Consider the following 21,196-nt stretch of genomic DNA (forward strand, 5'->3'; position numbering starts at 1 on the left):
ACTTTCCACAGGTGTTTCCGGTAAATAAATCATTCATTCAATATCAATTCCTGTGAGAGGAAGATGACAAAGTCGCTTTGCTAAGTCAATATTTGTAGAGTGTTAATATTGATCTTCTTCCTTTGTTTTCCCTTTTTAGACTCAACCTTTACTAGTTTTCTTTCAACAGAAAATAATAGCTACAGAAATATAAAACATTAACTGGAACTGCTAGGATACATTAAAAATGTGCGCCCAGAGACCTCAGTAAGAAGGGGGAAAATGGTTATGACCACACACTGTAACTGCTGTTAGAAAACTGAACTGATTGTTCTCAAGAGCTACATTTTTGTTTCAAATAACAACTCTGTATTTGTTATTGAACTCTGAAGTCCCTTATATCTCTAAGTTGCTAGACAGTGACATTTGTTCTATATTAAAATTTTAAAACATTATCTCCAAGGAATTTTGTTCGGACTGTTTAGGAGTCCGCACACCCCAAGCGATTTGCCGTGCACGCCCGACGTGTTCACACAGTAGTTAGTGTTCCAGCAAGCTTGTCTTCCACAAATGGAAACTTTTTGTATAAATATTGGCTTAATTATTGATGATCTGATTCAGAAGTATAAATAAGTATAATTTTAGTCAAAGATTATATCAAATCGTAATGACCCTTTTTCTCTGTGCTATCAATTGAAACCATAGCAATAAAATTCATTTGATGCCAGATAATTGCTAAGCAGGTAATGTATGCCAGCCATTTCATTTAGTGTAAAATATGAACCTTGAGTTAAAACATAGAAATTTTCGTTTGATTATTAACACATACCATAGTATTTCACTTCTTTAACAAGTCCTTCTGCATTGAAGTACTGCGTAGCAAGCATTGTGCTAGGTATGATACAGACAAGCTCCACCCCGAGCTTTTTCCTTTAATGACTGCAAGGGAAACCTGGGTAAGTTGATCAACAGCCCTTTGGTTTCCTTTTCTGTAAGTTGGAAATAATTACATTTCGCATGTTTTGGAGAGGCTGAAATCATCTTAGTATATATAAAATATTTAGTATGGTAGCAAGGGACATAATATGCACTTAATAAAATACTGGGTTGTTAGTGTTATTGTAGATCTAAGAAATGAGGGTGGCCTTCAGGTAGTCGTGGCATTATGAAAGTGCAGCTTAGCAACAGTTTCTCTGGCACTGAATCTTCCAGAGACTGGCGTGGGCTTCCAGAGAGGAGGAACCACGAGGCTTGGCCTGGGTGACGCGCCTGTGGTCTCGGGGAAATCAGCCGTAGGCCTGAGCAGCACTTAGCCTCTGCGTTGAAGCTGTCGCGAGCTGGCTATAGGGGTGCTAACTGGGCAGTGGGCAGAAGGTACCAAGAAAAGTGGACGATTAAGATAGAAAGTTAGGGCCGGGGAGATGGCTCAGTAGAAGAAGCGCTTGCCTGGGAAGCGTAAGGGCCTGAGTTCAACCCCCAGTTTAAAAAAAAAAAAAAAATAGAAGTTTAGCCTGTTGTCAACGTCTTCATTCCATGATTTTCATATAAAATGTAGTGTCCTTTGGAAATGCTTGTTAGTCCTGCGTGTCTTATCCTTTTATTTCCTGTTTCTGATTTTTCTGTTTGTTTCTCGCTGTTTACCATTTGGTATTTCTTGGATGAGCTGAGCTAAGCGGTCATTTTAGAAGTCTGTGGCCCTTTTGATATTCAGCAGGATTCGTTTCTTTGTTTTCATTTTACTCTGAAGTAATTTTGTTTAATTTCATCAGTTTTATATTTCTCTAAGGGTTATAACCACTCTGAGAAGTATTTGGTCATAAGAACACTAAGTAAGTTACTAAAAAGATGGTTACCCAATTTTCTTCAGTTCCTTAAGTCTACTTTAAACAAGTTTGAGTGGTTCAGATTCGGGTGGAATCAAGAAGTGCAGAATGGGGACAGAGGTGGAACCTTCAGGGATGTAGGGATCGTTGGCCTAGCGTAAGCAGGGGTCGGCCCTATCCTTGCTGTCCTGTCTTGTCTTTTCATTTATTTATTTATTTATTTTTTTATTTTTTTGGCGGAACCGGGGATTGAACTCAGATCCTTGCGTTTGCCAATCAAGCGCTTATCCTACTGAGCCATCTCCCTAGCCCCCCTTTTCATTTATTTTTTAAATATTTGTTTGTTTGTTACTAGGTCTCGCTCACACTTGTAGTGACCCTCTTGTTTCAGCCTCCCCAGCACTGGGGTTGCAGGCATGTGCCACCATGCCCGGTCTCAGGCTGGCATGGCAGGGGCTGGCATGGCATGTGGTGCTGGGGATCGAACTTGGGTCCTTGTACTTGCCCAGCAGGTGCTTAGACTGCAGAGCTGTCTCCACAGCCAGGTCTTGTCTTTTCTTTTCGTGGCTGGCACAGCATGTGGTGCTGGGAATCGAACCACAGTCCCTGTGTGCTTACCTACGCTTGCCTAAGCAGGCGCTTTAGACCACTAAGCTATCTCGCTGGCTCCGTCTTTTCACTTTTAAAGAGAGGTGGGAAAGGGAAGCCGAGCAGTCGTCCTGTCTCGGCCTTTTCAGTAACTGGGATCACAGGAGTGCACCATCAAGCCCTGTAGCCAGATTCCACACAGAAATCCACAGACCATCATGCAGGGCTTGTGTTAGGGAGGAGAACAGGAGCCTTACAGGACTATACTGTGTTACTGCCCGCTGGCCAGAATGAAGTGCTGTGCCTCTTTTTTTTTTTTAATCCTGGTTCCTGCCCTTTTGCTTAAGTTCTGTAATGTTCAAGGAACGTCAGGAAGTTTTCCTTTGAGAGAGGAATAGCCCCAAGTTCCTTGCTAAAGCAGCTCATGGCTAAAATTAGAGCAGGCTGCACACCACAGACGCATGTGCGCGCATGAGTAGGTGTGCTGTGAGCACGCAGAGCAATGCAGACGCTGTTCTTACCGCGTCATGAACGTCTGTGTACATACACCAGCCGGCACGCATGCAAGGCCTACACACAGCCCGCGTCATATGACATACGTGTACCATGTACAGGGCTGCGCACCGTGTGTATGTTACATCTGTGTAATATAAATTTTCCATCTCAGTGATTCACTGTGAATTTTTGTAAAAGCTCCATACAGTTTCTTTTTAAAAATGTTTAGGAAACAATCTGTGACAAGTTCTCCCTTTGTAAGTCATCTATTCAAATTTTTACTTTAAAAATATTCTTTAATAACAAAAAGTTCAATAACTGTCTTTACCTTCCTACTTGTCTTAACATACTAAAAACAAATAGCTTCCTAGTAAGTGATAGGGGATATCCTTATTAAAAAACGACAGTGTTGCTGTAGTTCATCCTCTGACTGAAACCATCAGATCGGTTGCTTGCTAACCCGGCGCCACCTAATGTTGTAGTAATACAGAATTTGTCAGATTAAACCATGTTCATTACAGTGAGCCAAGAAAGCTGTAATTATGGGGCTGGTGAGATGGCTCAGTGGTCTAAAGCACCTACTTGGAACAAGCTCAGCAAAGCACAGGGACCGCGGTTCGATCCCCCAGCACCACATGCCAGCCAGCCCCGCCCCCTGGTGGGCTGAGCTGGCCACACACGCACACACAAATAAATCAAATTTTAAAAAAAGAAAGCTGTAATTTAACTGATACATTTGTTTTATAGTTGTTTTCTGCTTCATTATTTTTCATTTATGCTTTCAACATTTCTTTATATATTACAAATGAAAATAAGTAAAATGTGTGTATGATAGATAAAGGAAGCAGCAGTCTCTTGTATGGGGCTGAAGGACTGTACACAAATTGGCAGAGCACAGCACCACCTCATGCCCTAGATAAGAATTACAAGCTATTATTTTTATTTCTGTTTTGGTGTCAAAGAATTCCATCATGCATAGAATTTCTTACTCTGTCATTCTAAAATTTTTTAAACTTCCATTTTTCTCATAATACTCAAACTGTCAATTTAACATATAATCCTTTCCAATTTATTTATTCGAATGATCCAGCTAATATATCAATAGTTTTTTCTTGTAATTCACACGATTGTAGTCTAGCTCCAGGGGTAAAGTCTTTATGTAATTGAAAGTCTATGTGTTTTAAAGGCAATATTCATCTGTGTGCGTGTTGTGTGCTTGGTAACTCTGGCACGCCTCAAGGAAGCAAATGTCTCCGTCCTAAGAGCGGCTGCACGTTCTCCCAGTCGAGGGCCACGGCTCTGCCCCTTTCCAGCCTTAGGCACCCGGGTGCAGTGTGCCATCAAGCAGGGTGGTCGCTCCCTCCTGTCGCAGTGTGCTTTTGAAGAATTGAAACGTAGGAGAGTCTCCAGCACGTCAAACCCCTGCTCCCTAACTAGGTTTTATAGAACCATCTCCTATCAGCCCATGGCATTGCCCTGAAAAGTGCTGACACCCACGGAAAAGCTCTTCCATTTTTGAGTTTCTCAATGAAATAAATTGCCTTCAATATCAATATACAAGAAAGGGCTTTTTCCCCCCCATTTCTCTTAAACAAGAGTGAGCTGCGATCTCAAAAGAAAGATTAAAAAATAAGCCTGAAAAGCTTACATAAACTATAACCGAAAGTAACAAATGGAGACGGTACATCCCTCAAAGCGTACAAAGAGTGTGGGTGTCTTTGTTGCTTTTCTCTCATTGTTTAATGGGATTCTCTCCGACCTGTTTGAAGGCTACGCAGGAGACCGGGGATTGAACTCAGGCCATTGCTCTTGCTAGGGAAGCGTTAATCCCACTGAGCCATCTCTCCGGCCCCTTTTTTCTCATTGTTAAGGCAAACCACCTGACGCCCAAAGTCAAGGAGCACAGGTTTATTTAGCTATTTTTAGAGGTTTCAGTCCACAGTCTCTGGCTCCAAGAGATCCAGAAGAGCAGAAGTTCACGGCGGCAGAAGACAGCAAAAGCAACAAGGGAAGGCACATGCCTCTTTCTGTCCCTTAAGTTGTATGTAGGCTCCCTGCTCTAGGGCAGGTATAGCGTTCACATCCACAATCCCAGCATGGGGCATGAATCAATCAAAACTCTAGCGTCAGCCCCCTCTGAGAAGCCTTTCCCCCAGAACTTCATGAGCCTTTGGGGGGCATCTAGACCCAAACCGTGACGGCGGGTGATATCTAAAATAGTCAAATGAACTTACTAAAATATGTAAGAAAAATGCCAAGGCTGTAACACAGAGGAAAATAAGAGATGATCTGGCAGTTCACTCACACAAAAAGAAGCAAAAACCTAACGTGGGCAGAACAGCCTCACAAGTGGCAAGAAGAGAAATTCAAAGCAGGACAGAAATTGTTGCACTGCCGAATTGTACTATCAAACACTTGAGCTTTATAAAATGTGCAGAATACTGTATGTGCTGAATGCTTCATTTTTTCACTTACTGAGTTTTCAGTTGGATCTTATTGGTCCATTTGCGATACACACAGTGATCATGTTTGTCCTAGAGGATTTGTACCTGCCCGTGATCGCGCTGTTTTCTCTCCTGTCCCCCTTCCTTCCAGCCACTCCTCTCCTCCCCATTTACAAAGCTTTGCTTCCGTCTTCCTTCCGTTCTCCCGTTTCCATGCCCTTCTTTCCTTTCCTCATGCCCTGCCCTTGCTGCCCTCCCCGTTCGCACACAGCCTTGCTAGTCACAGTGCCCATTACACATTGTGGTCCAGATCCGTTCTGGTATTAACACGCGTGTGTGCAGTTTACTTCACTTAGTGTGTGGAGTCAAGATGCATCCGCTTTCCTAGAAATGGCTGGAGCATGTCCTTCTTTAGAGCAGAGTAGCTCTCCGTTGTGTGAAAACCCCACACCTTCTTTGTCCACTCGCAAGTTGCTGGGCATTTGGGTTGTTTCCAAGATCTGGCTGGTACAGACTGTGCCTCTACAGACATAGTTGTGCACGTATTGCTGTGGTGTGAAGCTTTTAATTCTTCCAGGAACATACCAGGAAGGGAACGTCTGGATCAGGCGGAGCTCTGGTCCTCCTCTTGTGAGGACTCTGCACACTGGTGTCCACAGTCTGCACTGCAGCCTGCACTCCACCGCGAGTGCAGGAGGTTCCGCTCCCCCAGCAGCTCGGCATTTGGCTGACGCTTTGGTGCTCTCTGTTCTTTCCAGGGTGCGGTGGGGCTCGGTGCTGTTTTCATTTGCACCTCTTGAGTGATCAGCAGTGTTGAGCATTATCCAGTGTGTCTCGTGGACTCACTTCTCAGCGAGGAGCTTGGGCCCTCTCAGTCCTGAGCAGGACCACCACAGGACCTGTTATGTCGTGCTGCATCCTTAGCTGCCCGCCCTTTTTATTTTTGTGTTTTGTAACAGGATCTCACTAAGTTGCTAGGTCATCAGGCCTGGACTTAAACTTGAGATCCTCCTGCCTCAGCCTCCCAGAGTGCTGGGATTACAGGCGTATGCTGTCATGCCTGGCTCTAACTTCATTCTTTTTCAACAACAAAATATTTTACATATAATATCAAATTTTTGAAACAAACATAAAATGGTATTTTTTAGAATGCAAAAAATAGGATCTTCTATAAGGTCAGTACTAGAAAGGATTGCATAAAAAGTAGGGGATACAATTAGAGGGCTTCTCTTCTATTTCAAATTTCTAATTTTAAATTTTTTAAGTAAAATAATTATGAGTTAATAGAAATATGTGTAAGTATGTTAGGGTAATTTAATGTTTTAAAAAGTACATGTAAGTCTATAATGCATTAAGAATATTTATAATATTATTGTAGGACTAATATATACTATACTCCTTGAGTAATTTTCAGTATTATTAAAGCCTTGAGATTGAGAGTATTTCTTTTTTTTGCGGAACCGGGGATTGAACTCTGGCCCTTGCGCTTGCCAGGGAAGCGTTTATTCCCCTGAGCCACCTCCCCGGCCCGAGAGTATTTCTTTGTAAAGCCACTTCGTGGCCTCCGCCCACCTTTGGAAGTCACTGGCTAGAACAGAAACCTGCCTGACGTTTCAGGCAGCCAAGCCTCCTGGAGACACAGTGAGAAGCGTGTTTTTACCTACCTGTGGTGAGAGCACAGCCTCTCTTAAGTTTGGTCAAAATCCTTCACTTTCTGCCCAATATACTGTCTTCAGATTTTACTTAATTTTAGTTAGAAGATCCTCCATTCACAGGGATCCTGGACAGGGCAAGGGGTCTGGCCAGCTCAAGAAATAGTAGGCCATTATGGGAGAGTCTTCCTGCAAACTGGTCGTATCTGTGAGCATACTCGCGTAGCGCTGAAACCTGCCTTCAGCGTTCTTGCAGTCACTGACCTAAGACCGCTCCTCCGCGTGCTGTGCCTCATCCTTGTCCTCGGGGCCTTACGCCTTCCCTCTCGGCCCTTCCCTTTTCCTGCTCGCCGTGCGTGACCCCACACTGGTGCTGCGCAGGCGCAGCAGACACTCCCCGCTGGGCTTCCGTCCTTCTCCCGCCTCCACAGGCACCTCTCTTCTGGCTGGCCCTCCACATGCATTCCCTGGACAGTTCATTGCTGCGCGATCCTGATCTTCATGCTGGAGCTCACCGATGGCCCGTCGTCAGCTGGCCAGTCACACGGTGCATGTTGGCCGGTCACGTGCAGCATGCCAGGCGCTGGAGCGACCCGGGTGCAGTGCTTGCGTGTACCTAATTCTGTTTGTACTGAACACATCTCTGCTGTGTACAACTGATGGGTGCTGTGGCTGCTTTTTACCTCCTGCCTTGCCGGCTCCTAGAGCGCAAAGACTGTATTTGACGTTTCCCTCATTCCTGCCTAGGCCTCCTCGTTGTTCTGCACTCTAGAGACACTCAGTGACAGCTGCTGACAGCCCTGTCTCCTCCCTCCCAGGACTGGCCCTGTGTGCGGGCCCGAGGCTGCTTCTTCCTAGAGGATGACGGGGACACCGTGAGCCACCAGTACCGGATGCACATCTCTCAGAGGTCTCTGGCTCACCTAACAATCAAGCCGCTGAACCTGACTCAGGTCGAAGGCAAGTTCAAATTTTCTGTTTTTCAAATACCTATCTGTACCCTCCTTGGAAACATGTACGTGTTTGGTGGCCCTTGTTGGTGAAGAAAGCCACGTGCCCGAGAAGCAGAGGGACGTGCTGCAGCACGTCACGTCACGTCGCAGGTCACGTCGCCTGGCGGCAGGTGCAGAGCAGGGTGTTTGCCTTCCACGTTCGCCTCAAGCATGTTTCATTAAAAGAAAAAGCTTAGACTATCTTGCTGAGCTAACACACCTATAATATTCAAATGACAGAACTAAGCAAAAAAGGGGATACAGATGAATGTCCATTTTGTATCTGTGTATTCAAAGTGGTTAGGATAGATATATAGTTGCATTCTCTTAATGAATAGAGGGATTTGTTCTAATGGGGTTTGTAGATAGGATATCATGTCCACATCTTGTACAGCAATTAGCCACTAGGAAGAGAGTATGCCAATGTGTTAATTATTGAAACTGTCCTACCAATTTGATTTGAAACTGTCTCATTGCTATTTGTCTCTCAATAAAATTATGGAAAAAATAAAAGAAAAAGCAAAATGTTCTGCTTGCTAATTATCTTAGCTTTTTCCATTTATCTATTTTTAAGATATAATTTATCTAAAAAAAATTCTACAGGAGCATAATGTAGGGTATGAAATTGCAGGTACACGTTAATCCCTCAAAGCCCATGTCCGATGACTGAGCAATCTTGTTAACAGTCTTTGCATCCATGGTAGTGCTGTCTTTTAAGTAAAGATGAACTCCTTCCCCGGCCTCAGTGCCCAGATAGTGGAAGGTGTCTGTGATGGTCCTTTCCTACGTAGCCTTTTAATGTTGGCGGTTCTAAATCAATCTGTATTTTTTTTTTTTTTTTTTTTTTGGCAGAACCAGGGATTGAACTCAGGGCTGTGCCCTTGCCAGGCAAGTGCTTATTCTACTGAGCCACCTCCCCGGCCCCTATTTTCTCCTTTATAAGGTTTATATATAAACATTTCCTTGCTAGAGGATTCTCCCTCTCCCCCAAAGGAGAGGTTTTGACATTTTTCTCTGCATGTCTGCTAGGGCACTGACGTTATTGAATCAGTGCTCTTACATGATGACTGCAGGAGGCATTTTTCAGGAAAGGATCAGGGTGGCTGTAGAACTGCAGTGTTACTTCTCTGTGTTCTGTGTTCTTGTGAATAGGCACTTAGAGTCTTGTGAGCCAAAGGTCATCTAGGTGCTTCGACTATGCAGTGTGAAGGACAGCAGTGCCTATAAGTCATTTCAGTGAGGGAACAGTCAGTAATAAACGTAATGAGGAGTAAAGGGTGGGTATGTTAGGAAGTCCTAGTGCTGAGGAAAAGCCGAGGGGCAGGGGCTCGAGCCGGGTGGGGTGGCTTGCTGCCCCTGGGGTCAGTGGGGCCTGTTGCACTACGAGGTCACATGCATGTGGTTTACAAGGGATGTATCAGTCATCAGCTGCTGCAGAGCACCACCCCAGCCGTGCCTTGAAACCCATCTGTACCTCTTAGGTGTGCTGCTGCCGGCCCATTTCCGCTGAGCTGGGCTGGCGGTCCTTCTGTCCTTGCAGGACAGCTTGCCCCTGGCCCCGGCATCTCCCACCCTCCAGTCTCTTACCTGTTCTCCCGGGGGGTGTGGTGTCCCAAGGCACAGGCCTGAGCAGGCACAGTTGGCTTCTGATGCCTCCTGACAAGAGTTAGCACAAGTCCAGGTCCCCAGGGTGGGGAGTAGACTTGGCCTTCAGAGGGAGGGGCAGAGTCCCAGTGCAGGGCCGGGGCCGGGGCCAGGGCCAGCCCGTCTGCTTCCTTCCCGGGAGGCAGGGCAGGACGGCCCGGGAGAGCCACCAGCGCAGTGGTGCCAGCTCTTCCCAGAGCGCGACACTGCCCTGCAGGAGGTGAGGTTATCTCTTTACTTTTGGTTTCTGAGCAGTCTGGATGTGTGTCTCCAGGGTGTTGTTCTTGCTGTTGATGCTGTTCTGTTGGTGGGCGTGTTGTCGTGGCTTCCACCTTACCAGGGGTTCTCCGGGCTTCTGACATCGGTGGCTTTCGTCTTTCAGTGTTGTTAGAGAATCCTCTCCCTTTTCTTTCCCCGGGGGTTTGCCCTCTCCCTCATTGCGTGGCACCACCCATCCTCCCTGCCTGCCTGCTGGGCATAGTGCCCAACCAGGTTCTGGCCCCTCTCTCCTTGGGGACCTGGCTGTGACCTCGGCTCTGACGCATTCAGAAAGGCTGTGCCGAAGTCCAACTCCCTTTTCTTGGTGTTAGTGGCTTCCCACCCTAGAAAAGTGGAAGGCATTGGGCCTCCATGGTGGGGACTGGATACGCCCAGGTCCCCTCTAGAGCAGGGACGGGTCTGCCCGTCTTCCCTGAAGCAGTCAGTGTGACCAGTGAGACACAGGGCCTCAGGGTTACTCAGACGCAGGCAGAGTCCACCCTGCAGGCTGCGGCAGAACTCTGGGCTGGCAGGCACACTCCAAGTGGTGTGTCACGAAAGAGCCAAGAGACGGGCGGCGCCTTCTCTGAAGGCCGGCCTGCGCCCCAGCTCACCTCTCCCCTGAGGGCTCCATCTCCTCAGATTTCAGGCTGTTCAGTTGCTCTGGAATTTTGGATGAGTTCAATGTAAGTTTTAAAAGTGTGGAAGAAAATGTTTCTCATGCAGTCATTGAAACAGTATGTGATTTATTGCAAATATGCAGGTGTTTGTATATAAAAATAACATGTGTATTTCTTTAAAAAATCAAGAAAGGAAAAACCACTAACCTTAAATAGTAAAAAGAAAGTAGTAAATGCTTCTTTTAAGGCATTTGGACTTGTTTTCTTGTTTTTCATTTATAGGAAAAGTGTCCCCTTGGTTATCAGTTGATACTGCACTGTATATTCTTAAGGAAAATGAGAATCAAGCAGACTTCCAGCTCATATGTCTTACTGAACTGCAAAACAGAGAAGTATACTCATTTTCTAATATTTAATTTTAAAATACAGCATGAACTCAACTAGTTCCTCAAAGTATAGTTGAGAAAGATAATTATTTTTCTTTTTGTTTTCTTCTGTTTTCAAACTCATCTTCTTCCTTCCAGGTGAGGTATACATAGTACCTAAGCGGCCGGGGAGACGGCTCAGTGGGGGGCCTGAGTTCAATCCCCGGTTCCGCAAAAAATAAATAAATAAATAATAATGATAAATAAATAAGTACTTAAGTCTGTAGGGCGTGTGCACGCTCCTCAGCTGTGGAAGGCTGTCCCGCCTGCTGAGACCCATGGCAGGCGGGGACAGGCGGCAGGGCCTCAGCCTCCTCACTCCGAAGCTCTGACGCTGTATTCTGCTTTCTTCATCTCGAAAGGCCCTGCTACCTCACATGTGAGCGGTTCTTTGTGCTCAGTAGAAGAGACTCATGCCCCTGATTCCCCCAACATACAGGCAGCTCCAGCCTTTCAGGGAGCCTTTCAACTCCCACTTCTCCTGCTGGACAGAAAAACTTCATTCCTGTCCTCAGGCTTGGCTCATGTTATCAGGCTCAGCAATAGACTGCTGTGGAGAAATGCTTTTAAATGTTTTTGTATGTTTTCCTTGGGGTTGTTCTGATCCTTTCTAATTATACATTTACTCAGACCAAATATGCGAAGCAAACATAAATGTGGCTATTTATTTTATGAAGACTACAAAATGCACCTGCTACACAACAACCGAAGAATACTATGCAAGGGCTTCCTGCAATACCATATTTAATCTCTATGTCGGCCCAACAGCAGACAAACATTTCCCTGATGGAAGGTTGTGTAAGTCTTCACTGTAGGCTTTCTAACAGACAATGGTTATAGGCAAGAAGCGAACGAAACGGCAGATGTTAATGCTGTGAACAAACTCTTGCTCAGAACCCGCCACAAAGTTAAGTTTGGAATAAAGCATTATATAAAGCAATAGCTTTCCCATTTTGTCTTAGGTAAAATGACTTTCTGGTGAAACTGAGTAAGTGGAGACAAGTGTATAGCAAAGCTGGAAGAGGGTTTAAGACTGTTTGCCTCCACTCTTTGGGCTTCTGTTTGCCTGTTACCTTACGTTTACAGGGCCGGGGAGATAGCTCAGTAGAATAAGGGCTTGCCTGGCAAGCACAGGGTCCTGAGTTCAATCCCTGGTACCACAAAATAAAAAAAAGGACCTTACATTTACAAAGGACATTTTCTTTTTTTTTTTAAAATATTTATTTAAATATTTATTTATTTATTTATTTATTTATTTAATGTCTGTATGTGGCCAGCTCAGCCCACCAGGGGGCAGGGCTGGCTGGCATGTGGTGCTGGGGGATTGAACCGCGGTCCCTGTGCTTTGCTTAGCTTGTTCTAAGTAGGTGCTTTAGACCACTGAGCCATCTCACCAGCCCCAGGACATTTTCTTTGTATTTTTAGTTTCACAGTTATTTTCTTTAAGAAGAGTTTAGCGCCTATGGAAACCTCCCCTTTGCCGTCGCCAGAGCAAGTCAAGGCTGTAGGACGGAAGCGGGGAGGCTCATGAGCTCACACGTGCTAGGAGTGCAGGGTGGAGATGCACACTCTGGCGTCCAGCTGCGTCCAGCTGGTCTAGAAGACCAGGACTTCCAGATGGTGGAGGGTAGAGGTGTCACCTTCAGAATGACCTTCAGTTCCCCTGGGTTGTTCCTTGTGCCAGAACAGGGCAGGTGGCCTTAGGATGATGAGCACTCCCCCGACTCGAGGGAGCAGGTACGACTGGACCCAGAATTCCCGTGAGCACGTTGATTCTGCCCGCGAGCTGGCAGGGCAGCCTCCAGTGTGCCCAGGCCTTGCGGGGCATGTTGGCACAGTACGTGACAGGCTTCCCTTAGGTGTCCATGTGGAAGACAGGTAGCGTGCTAGCCATCAGACATGCCCAGAGAACAGGTGGACGTGAGGTATGTGACAAACGACCCCCTGTCTTTATAGGAATCACTGGGGCACCAGCAAAGCCCTGGTGGCCACACAGGGAGAGCACTTGCTCTCTTCAAGGACAGTAAAATGCCTTCCTGTGTAAATCTGCCACTCATCACGAGTGTCCAGCTCTTCGTCAGAAGTGACTTCCATGGAAGGCAGGTTCTGCATCTTGCTCTTAGACTCCATGTTATATAAAAATAAAATTCCAGTGCATATAACTGGGCTCTTAGCAGTAGGTCGAATTCATACAAATAATGAACTCTTAATTTAAAAGTATTTTTTCCATAATTCTGCAACTTTTTTCATTGTTTTAAATTATTCTGTGTTTGCATAATCATAGTATTCATCATTGGCAATTTGTACACCTACAAAGCACATCTTAATTCTTTTGTGTCCTGTTCTTCTCTCCTTAAAACATACTTAATTTTTACTTTGCATCATTGAAATCTGAGTGACAAGTATATTTATAGTTCAAGTAGACAACTGTAACCTGTAATATTATTAACCTAGAATATTATTACTTTTGAACATAACAAATATTTTTTAAGGTTATTGGGGAAAATGTAGGACATATATAATCTTACTAAAATTTTAGAGCTGGGAAGATGGCTCAGTAGAATAAGCGCTTGCATGGCAAGCGCAAAAACCTGAGTTCAATCCCCGGTACCACAAAAATAAAAAAAAGTGTTAGGTTTTTGTTTTGCTTTGTTTTTTGTAGCATAGACACCCAGGGCCTTTGCACTGAACTACACTCCCAGACTTTTATTTTTTGTTGTTGGTTTTTTTTTTTTTGTTGTTCTTTTGGCGGAACTGGGGATTGAACTCAGTCCCTTGCACTTGCCAGGGAAGTGCTTATTCCACTGAGCCATCTCCCCGGCCCCACTTTTTTTTTTTTTATTATTTAAAAAAAATCTTTTGTTTATTTCTTTATTTGGTACAGGGTCTTGCTACACAGCCCAGACTCTAGTGATCCTCCTGTCTCGGCCTTCCCTGCCCTGGGATTACAGGCACGCACCACCACGCCCGGTTTCGGTGGCTGGCCAGTTTCTGGGGGACCGAGGATTGAACTCGGGTCCTTGTGCTTGTTAGGCAGGTGCTTAGACTGCCAAGCAATCTCCCCAGCCCTCCCAGCACTTTTAAAACTTTTTATTGTTTTGTTTCTAGGATGTAAGTTGCTGAGTTGCCCAGGAAGGCTTGATCTTGGGATCCCCCTCCTCAGCCTTCCAGGTGCAAGCGCACCTTGCTGAGGAAATATTAAAAATGTAGGAAGAATTACATCTAACAATCCTAGGCCGGCTTCCCACTAAGAAAATGGATTGGAAGCCTGTAAAAGACTGCCAAAACGATAGTGAATCGCTGAACGTTGACTTTAGGAATGGTCTGTCGTCCCTCCCTTTTGGGAGAATGACCATGAGTGTCTATGACTCAGGGCTGTCTTTGCTTTGTTTGGTTCTCATGAGGAAAGGTGTTCGGGTGGACCGGTGAGCTGGGCCCTGGCGTTTACTGGCTAATTCCTTCCACCACGGGCTGCCGGCTGAAGAAAGAGAGAAAACCAGTAACAGAGGAAGCCCAGCTTGTATGCAGAGACCAAAGTGGCGAATTATTTCTTACGCAAGCATTTAGGTAGGTTGGTTTATGGAGCAGGGCCACAGCCCCGGCCCTGGCGCAGCTAGCAGCGGCTCTGTCCTGGCAGTGCCCGCCTGTTCCTGGTCGCTGCCAGCGCCGCGAACCCGATGACGGTGCCCGGAGGTGGTGGCTTGCGACGTAGCCCCCAGCCAGTGGATGGGGAGCCCCAAAGGCTGAAGTGGCAGACACAGCAGGGGCGAGGAGCATGGGGGGCTCCTGTCAGGCAAGGGGCCACGGGTGTGTACTGCAGGTGGTGGCTGCAGTTTCCAGTGTGCTGGAAACCGGAAAGTCACTGAAGGCCGAAGAGCATGCGCTGAGTGTTCTCACCACGAAGACAGTATGGAAAGGAGGGCCACGGCACGCAGCTGTCTGCTGACTTCCGAAATCTTGCACCCCAGTCTGTGCAGAGCATTTGAAAGCCACCCTGCCTGCACCCCGCACTCCACTCTTTCACCTCCTGGCCCAGCCTGGCTCGCCATAGGCCTGGCTGGTGCACTCAGCGCTGGGGTAGCTGTCAATCCAAATCCAGAGCTGAGCCTGGACACAGGAGGAGCTGGCTGCAGACACAGACTGCAGAAGCAGATTGCGGGTGGGAAGGAGGGCGGCCAGCGCCTTCGCCGGCTCCCCCAAGCTGAGAGAGGGGGCTGCTTACAAGCCCACTGATCTAGTCCTCGGCCCAGCAGAACTGCCGGGGCACACAGTAGTTCACAAAAATTGCCTTGTGCTGGGGGAGTGCCGCTTTTGAGTTTGTCATTATAAAAACCTTCAGTCCAGTTGTCTGAAAAGCAAGAAACAGCTTTCTATTTTTATAACGTCAGGGCAGCTCTCTCAGACGTGTTCGACATGACGGACTTGGACGGAAACAGCCTCCTCAGCCTGGAGGAGTACAACTTCTTCGAGCTGAGAACAAGCGGCGAGAAGTGTGACGAGGAGGCCTGGCTTCTGTGCAGAGGTGGGCCAGGCAGGCAGGGCGGTGTCTTTATTGCTCGCAGGGGGGGGAATCAGACCTATCCGTGGAGTGGGACTGTGTGCTTGGGACAGTTCAAGGTAGCAGCATTGTTTGTAAGATCCCAGACCTGTACACATTTATTTCCTGAGACTTTCCTTGTTATTCTCAAGTGGTGTAAGACTGAAGGTCAGAGAAAATAGGAATCCTAGCAGCGGGGAGGTAGTCTCCTCCCTGTGAAGGGGGCTTGTTAGTATTGTTTCTTTTTAATGGAAAGCTTAAATAATTGAATGAGCTTGAAGCCTGAGCAGTAGGTGCCGAGGCACATGGTGCAGTGCTCTCTTGGAGCCAGCCCTCGTGATGGGCTTCTCGTCTCCTGCGGCCCGTGCAGCTGTCTTCTTCGGCGAAGTACCTGACCAGATCTTTGGCCCATTTGTCTGGGGCATTTGTTTTAGTACTGTTGTATTTTATGAGCTCCCTGTGTTCCATGAAAACAAGTAGTTTATGAGCTGCGGTTTATGAGATGTGGGTTTTCTCCCAGGCCGCAGCTCATGGTTTTTTCCACAGCCCCATTCCCTCTGCGCAGGCGCTTCTCATTGCAGCGGAGTCTCTCCGGAGTCTTTCGTGGGTTGTGGTTTTGGTTTGCATGGGTTTTTTGTTTCTGTTTTTGTATCTTAGTAAGGGTCTACAGGATTTACAGGGTCTCACTACATAGATCGAACTCCTAGCAGTCCACCTGTGTTGAGCCTCCCAAGTGCTGGAATTACAGGCACACCCCACCATGCCTGGTCTCAGTCTTGGTCTCAGCGTGCTCCGGGGCTGGGGTCAGCGTGCTCCGGGGCTGGGGTCGGCACGCTCCGGGGAGGGGCTGGGGTCGGCATGCTCGGGGTGGGGGGCTGGGTCCCGCTGTGCTCTACCTGAGCAGGTGCTTTGATGCGCTGAGCTATTTGACCGGCCTGGTCTGCGTGTTTTTGATGCTGTGTCTAAAGCCTTGTCACCACCCAAGGTTGCCTGGATTACCTCCTGCCTTGCCCTCTCAAAGTTTCATAGTTCTGTGTTTTGTGTCTGTGCTCTGACCATTTGGAGCTGACCTTGTGCAAGGGATGAGGTCTGGGTGTGTGGACTTGTGCGCAGGGCGCGGTTGGCTCGGCACCAGCTTCCAAAGGCAGCCACACCCCCTCTGGGCTCCTCATCCCACTCCCCTATCTGCTTGTCAGGTTCTCAGCAAGGTCCTCTTACGCCTGTAGCTTCACAGTAAGTCTTATATCAGGGGCTAACCAGCTTTTAAAAATTAATAAGCATGATGAATTTCAGGGTTAAAAGTCGGTTAGATTCAGGACTGCCACCAGTTCAAGGCCGGCCTGGGCTCCATAATGAGTTCAATGCCGGTCTACACTGCACAGTGAGACCCGTTCTCAGATAACCAATAAAAACCGCAGAAGTCTATGAGTTATGCTGGTCTCTCTAGTACTGTATCAAGACATGTTTTTCTTTAGTCACTTCTTGTATCATAAATATGCCTCTCACCTCACATTGCTACACATTAGCCCCAACCTGTGCTTTAGGGCCTACCATTTCACTCCATCACCCGATTTCATCTGAAGACATCTTTTTCCTTGTAAACATCGCTAGTCACTTCCCCGCTAAACATTCTACAAGGTTGATCCGTCAGCCAGGTGCAGACAGTGCCTCTCGCCTGCTTCTCTCATGATAATACGAACAAAAGAGGTGCTGGTGTAAGAACGGCCATTTCAGCCAGGCGTGGCGGTGCACACCTGTCATTGCAGCACTCAGGAGGCGGAGGCAGGAGGATCACTGACCCTGAGGCCAGCCAGGGCTACCCAGGGGGACCTTGTCTTAAAAAACCACAAAAACCCCACCTATATCTTTTGAGCATATTAGAGTTTGGGAAATCCTACCCTTATTATAGAAGCACGCACTGAAATGTCACCTGTGAGATGGCAGATTATTATCTGTACATAGTGTGGTGCAGATATGATGTAGAAGACAAATGGACATGTTGCACACAAATTGAGGAATTGCGAGTTACAGTATTTCTGATGGATTTAGCTTTATCACAGATAGAGTTAAAATGGAGATACTTAAATAAGGAAAATAGAGTCGCCCACTATGTAGCAGTCTTTCAAGGACCAGGGCCCAGTTTGTTAAAATGGGAAGTGTGAGGCCTATGGTGCTGTCCTTAAGCTGGACGCTATCTGTGTCTCCCTTTCAGAAACAGTAGTTTGAAAGGTATAGTATCAAGTAGAGCTTCATCCAAGCTCTACTGGGCTTAAGGGACAGATATAGATATATATATATAATTTTAGGTTTTGAAGTATCAGTGAAACATTTTAGGTTTTGAAATATCAGTGCATGTTCAAAATGAGTAGGCAGGTTGAAATTTGCCCAAAAAATTATAATTTCCTCTCATTTTGGAATATGCTTGCACTATACATAGCTTCAAACTTGGTTGCAAAACAAGTTTTTAGAGAGGATTTGTTGGACAAACTCAGGTGGAGCCTGAGGCGGGCTGTGGTACGCTGCGAGCCTCGCCTTCCCACGCGGACGCGCAGACGTGCAGGCCTCCCCTCGGACAGGCGCGTGTGAGTGAAGGGTAAGTGTCACTGGCATTTTATCACATTCCTGAATTTCTAAATTATCTAAAGAAGAAAGTTTGGGTTCTTTTAACAGAGAATTTTGAGATGAAGGAGAATGAATTGACCAGACAAGGATTTATGGACTTGCACCTCATGGAAGCCAACGACCGCGAAGGAGACCCCCGAGACCTCTGGGTGACGCTGTGCTCCCTGGGCTACAACCGAGCTCTGGAGCTGACTGAGGTAGCGTGCTCAGGTGCCAGCGTGCGCGGGGCTCCTGCCTTGTGGTAGCTGCCCAGCGTGTGACTTTCGAATGGGGTGCTAGGATCCTTCTTTCGGTCGTGTGTGAGTCAGTCCTGGGTGCAGCAGCATGTTTCTGCCACTGCCAAAACTTAATTCGCAGACAAGAGAGTCTGAGTATATTATTTGCAGGAAAAAAGTTGGAAGTTAAAGAATACATGCTTTAATTGGTAATGGATGTTGGGGTTGTTGATGTCCAATTTATATGGTGAATATTTAAATTTTAAGACAATTTACAGTAAAAGACACATTGCCATGAACTCCTCAGAATCCTCCCCCAGCTCAGAACACATCCGTCCCACATCCCGGCCACGTCCTGCAGCAGCTCTGGCGTCCTCTCCTCAGGGTCCCTAGCTGTGCTGTCCTGGCTTCTTTAATGTCCTGAATCCGTTCAGAACATTCCCTTTCCTGGTCATTTTGACTTTGGGGAGGAACTCGAAGCCGCGTGGTGTCAGATCTGGTGAACAAGGTGAACAAGGACACGGTGTTGTGTCTTTACAAGCCTCCTTTCTGCTGAGATTTGCTTTTTTTTTCCCTGTCTTTCTGAGACAGGGCCTTGCTGTGCAGTTCAGCTGACCTCGAGCTCACTTCGTAGCCCAGGCTGCTCTCAAACTCACAGTGATTCTCTTGCCTCAGCCTCTCGAGTGCTAGGATGACAGGCTCGCGCCACCATGCCTGGCCTTTCTGGTGATGTCAGTGTGCACCAATCATTATGTGGTTCTATTTTTAATCCGTGAATTCTATGAAATCATCTGCTGGGCACTGACTTAAAACTCTGGACCTTAGGGTTTGAATACCCTGAGACAAGCAAGTGTAATTCAGGAATTACCCAGTCTGCACTAAGAGTCCCTCTGGATTGTCACGCCCGGAGTTGGGCGGCATGCGTCACACAGTATGCTCCGTGTCACTAGGGCCACGGCCTGGGCACAGCCTCACGCTGCCACGCTCGCAGAAACATGGTTCTGGTGGTCGACGAGAAGCCCGTCTGTGATCTCACAGTCTTCCTTCCAAGCAGTTTGGAAGTGTCTGTGGAGTCTTCACCCACCCAGGCTTGGGAACTGTAGCAATTTCTTGAATTCTAGAGAATGTCAGTCTTTACTATCTAATAATCATGCGGAAGAACTGCACTCGAGCCGTACCCTGGACGCAGGTTCTGTCATTAATATGGGTGGTGTTGTATCACAAAGAATAAACCAGTCCTTAGTCACGCAGTGTGGAGAGGATTTAGGCTTGTTAGAAATCTTCTGAGTGATCTGATTGAGCTAAGACAAACAATATTCATTTTATTTTAATCTTTCTACAACTTACTATATTCTTTCAGTTTATCTTTTATCACTTTTCCCCTCCACAATTAGCACAACCAGTTTTCATTACTATTTTATTTTTTTGATCCAGGGTCTTGCTGCATGCAGCTCAAACTCGTAGTGATCCTCCTGTCTCAGCCTCCCCAGTGCTAGGATTCCAGGTATGCACCACCATGCCTGGTTTGGGGGCCAGCACAGTGCATCTGGGGTTCTGGGACCTGCATGGCATGCAGTACTGGGGATTGAACTTGGGTCCTTGCACTTGCCAGGCAGGTGCTTACGCTTCTGAGCTATCTCCCTGGCCCTTCTGAGTTAATTCAGGTTTTAGAATTTTAGACAATGCATCCCTCATATAAATTTCTAAATTGGCCTTTCTAAAGAGCAATGAAACTTGTATATTGCTTTTGTTACAAGTGTTTTGCCCTTAATATTAGGTTTATTGAACCCCTATTCCTAACTTACTAGATGCTTTTTTATTAAATGTAGGCAAGCAAAACTTACAAGTATAGAATTCCTTTATCACCCTTTTTTATAATTTTAGAACTTCATAATATAAATTCCCTTCAGAATTCAGAATAGAACCCTTTACTTCCTTACACACACACACACACACACACACACACACACACCCCACATATTTCTTTTTTGAGGCAGGCCTCAGCCTCCTAAGTGCTGCGGTGGCAGGTATGAGCCGCATGCCCAGTTTACCTCGAGCTCTGTATCATAAGAGCGCATAATGTATTCTCATTTTATTCTGGCCAACAGGTAACAAAGAGCTAAACTCTTGAGACGTTTAGGTGCAGTCCGTGGCCCAGCCTGTGTACTCCTGCATCTTGCTGGTTTTATAGTTAGCAATTCACAGCTAACAACGCCCTTGCTGTTGTGTACTTCCTACATGAGTAGGATTAAGAGCAAAAGGAAACACATGATCTAGCTATAAACAGAAAAATAATAAAGGCTCAGGGCAGCACCTTTGTCTTGATAAATTTTAGTGGATTCGCTTATTTGCAGGGCTAGGGGTTGAACTGGGGAGCTCCACCGTGCAGCTTCCAGCCCTTTTATCTTTGCATTTTGAGACAGGGCTTCCTTCAGCCAGGCTCAACTACATCTTGTGGGCCTCCTGCCTCAGTGTGTACCACTGTGCCTGGTTAAAAAATTATAGAAAAAATATTTTAATGAGTACCTTTTAAGGTGTTCTACTGTCAGTGAATTATTAAGTATCGATACTGTTTGTTGACTAAAGCTCCTAAAATGGGAAAATATTATCAGATTGTATTCACTATTGAAAAAAATTAAGCCTTTAAAAATGTCAGTCATTATATTGTCAACAATCTTTGTTTTTCCATAACTTTATTGAGAGACAAATAGCAATGAGACAGTTTCAAATCAAATTGGTAGGACAGTTTCAATAATTAACACATTGCATACTGTCTTCCTAGTGGTTATTTGCTGTACAAGATGTGGACATGATATCCTATTTACAAACACCATTAGAACAAATCACTCTATTCATTAAGAGAATGTAACTCTATATCTATCCTAGCCATTTTGAATACACA

General features: G+C 46.2%; 1 protein-coding gene across 1 annotated transcript in view; it reads left to right on the forward strand.

The window, feature by feature from the left end:
• Positions 1 to 21,196, forward strand: part of Efcab7 (EF-hand calcium binding domain 7) — a 40,376-nt gene that overhangs the window by 11,025 nt on the left and 8,155 nt on the right. The window contains exons 7-11 of the mRNA XM_004633965.2: positions 7,800 to 7,941; positions 10,778 to 10,887; positions 14,330 to 14,487; positions 15,309 to 15,442; positions 18,128 to 18,276. Of these exons, the coding sequence (XP_004634022.1) occupies positions 7,800 to 7,941; positions 10,778 to 10,887; positions 14,330 to 14,487; positions 15,309 to 15,442; positions 18,128 to 18,276 (693 nt within the window). The remainder of the gene's footprint in view (positions 1 to 7,799; positions 7,942 to 10,777; positions 10,888 to 14,329; positions 14,488 to 15,308; positions 15,443 to 18,127; positions 18,277 to 21,196) is intronic.

This window comes from Octodon degus, unplaced genomic scaffold, assembly GCF_000260255.1.
Source record: "Octodon degus isolate 3935 unplaced genomic scaffold, OctDeg1.0 scaffold00057, whole genome shotgun sequence".
NCBI lineage: Eukaryota > Metazoa > Chordata > Mammalia > Rodentia > Octodontidae > Octodon > Octodon degus.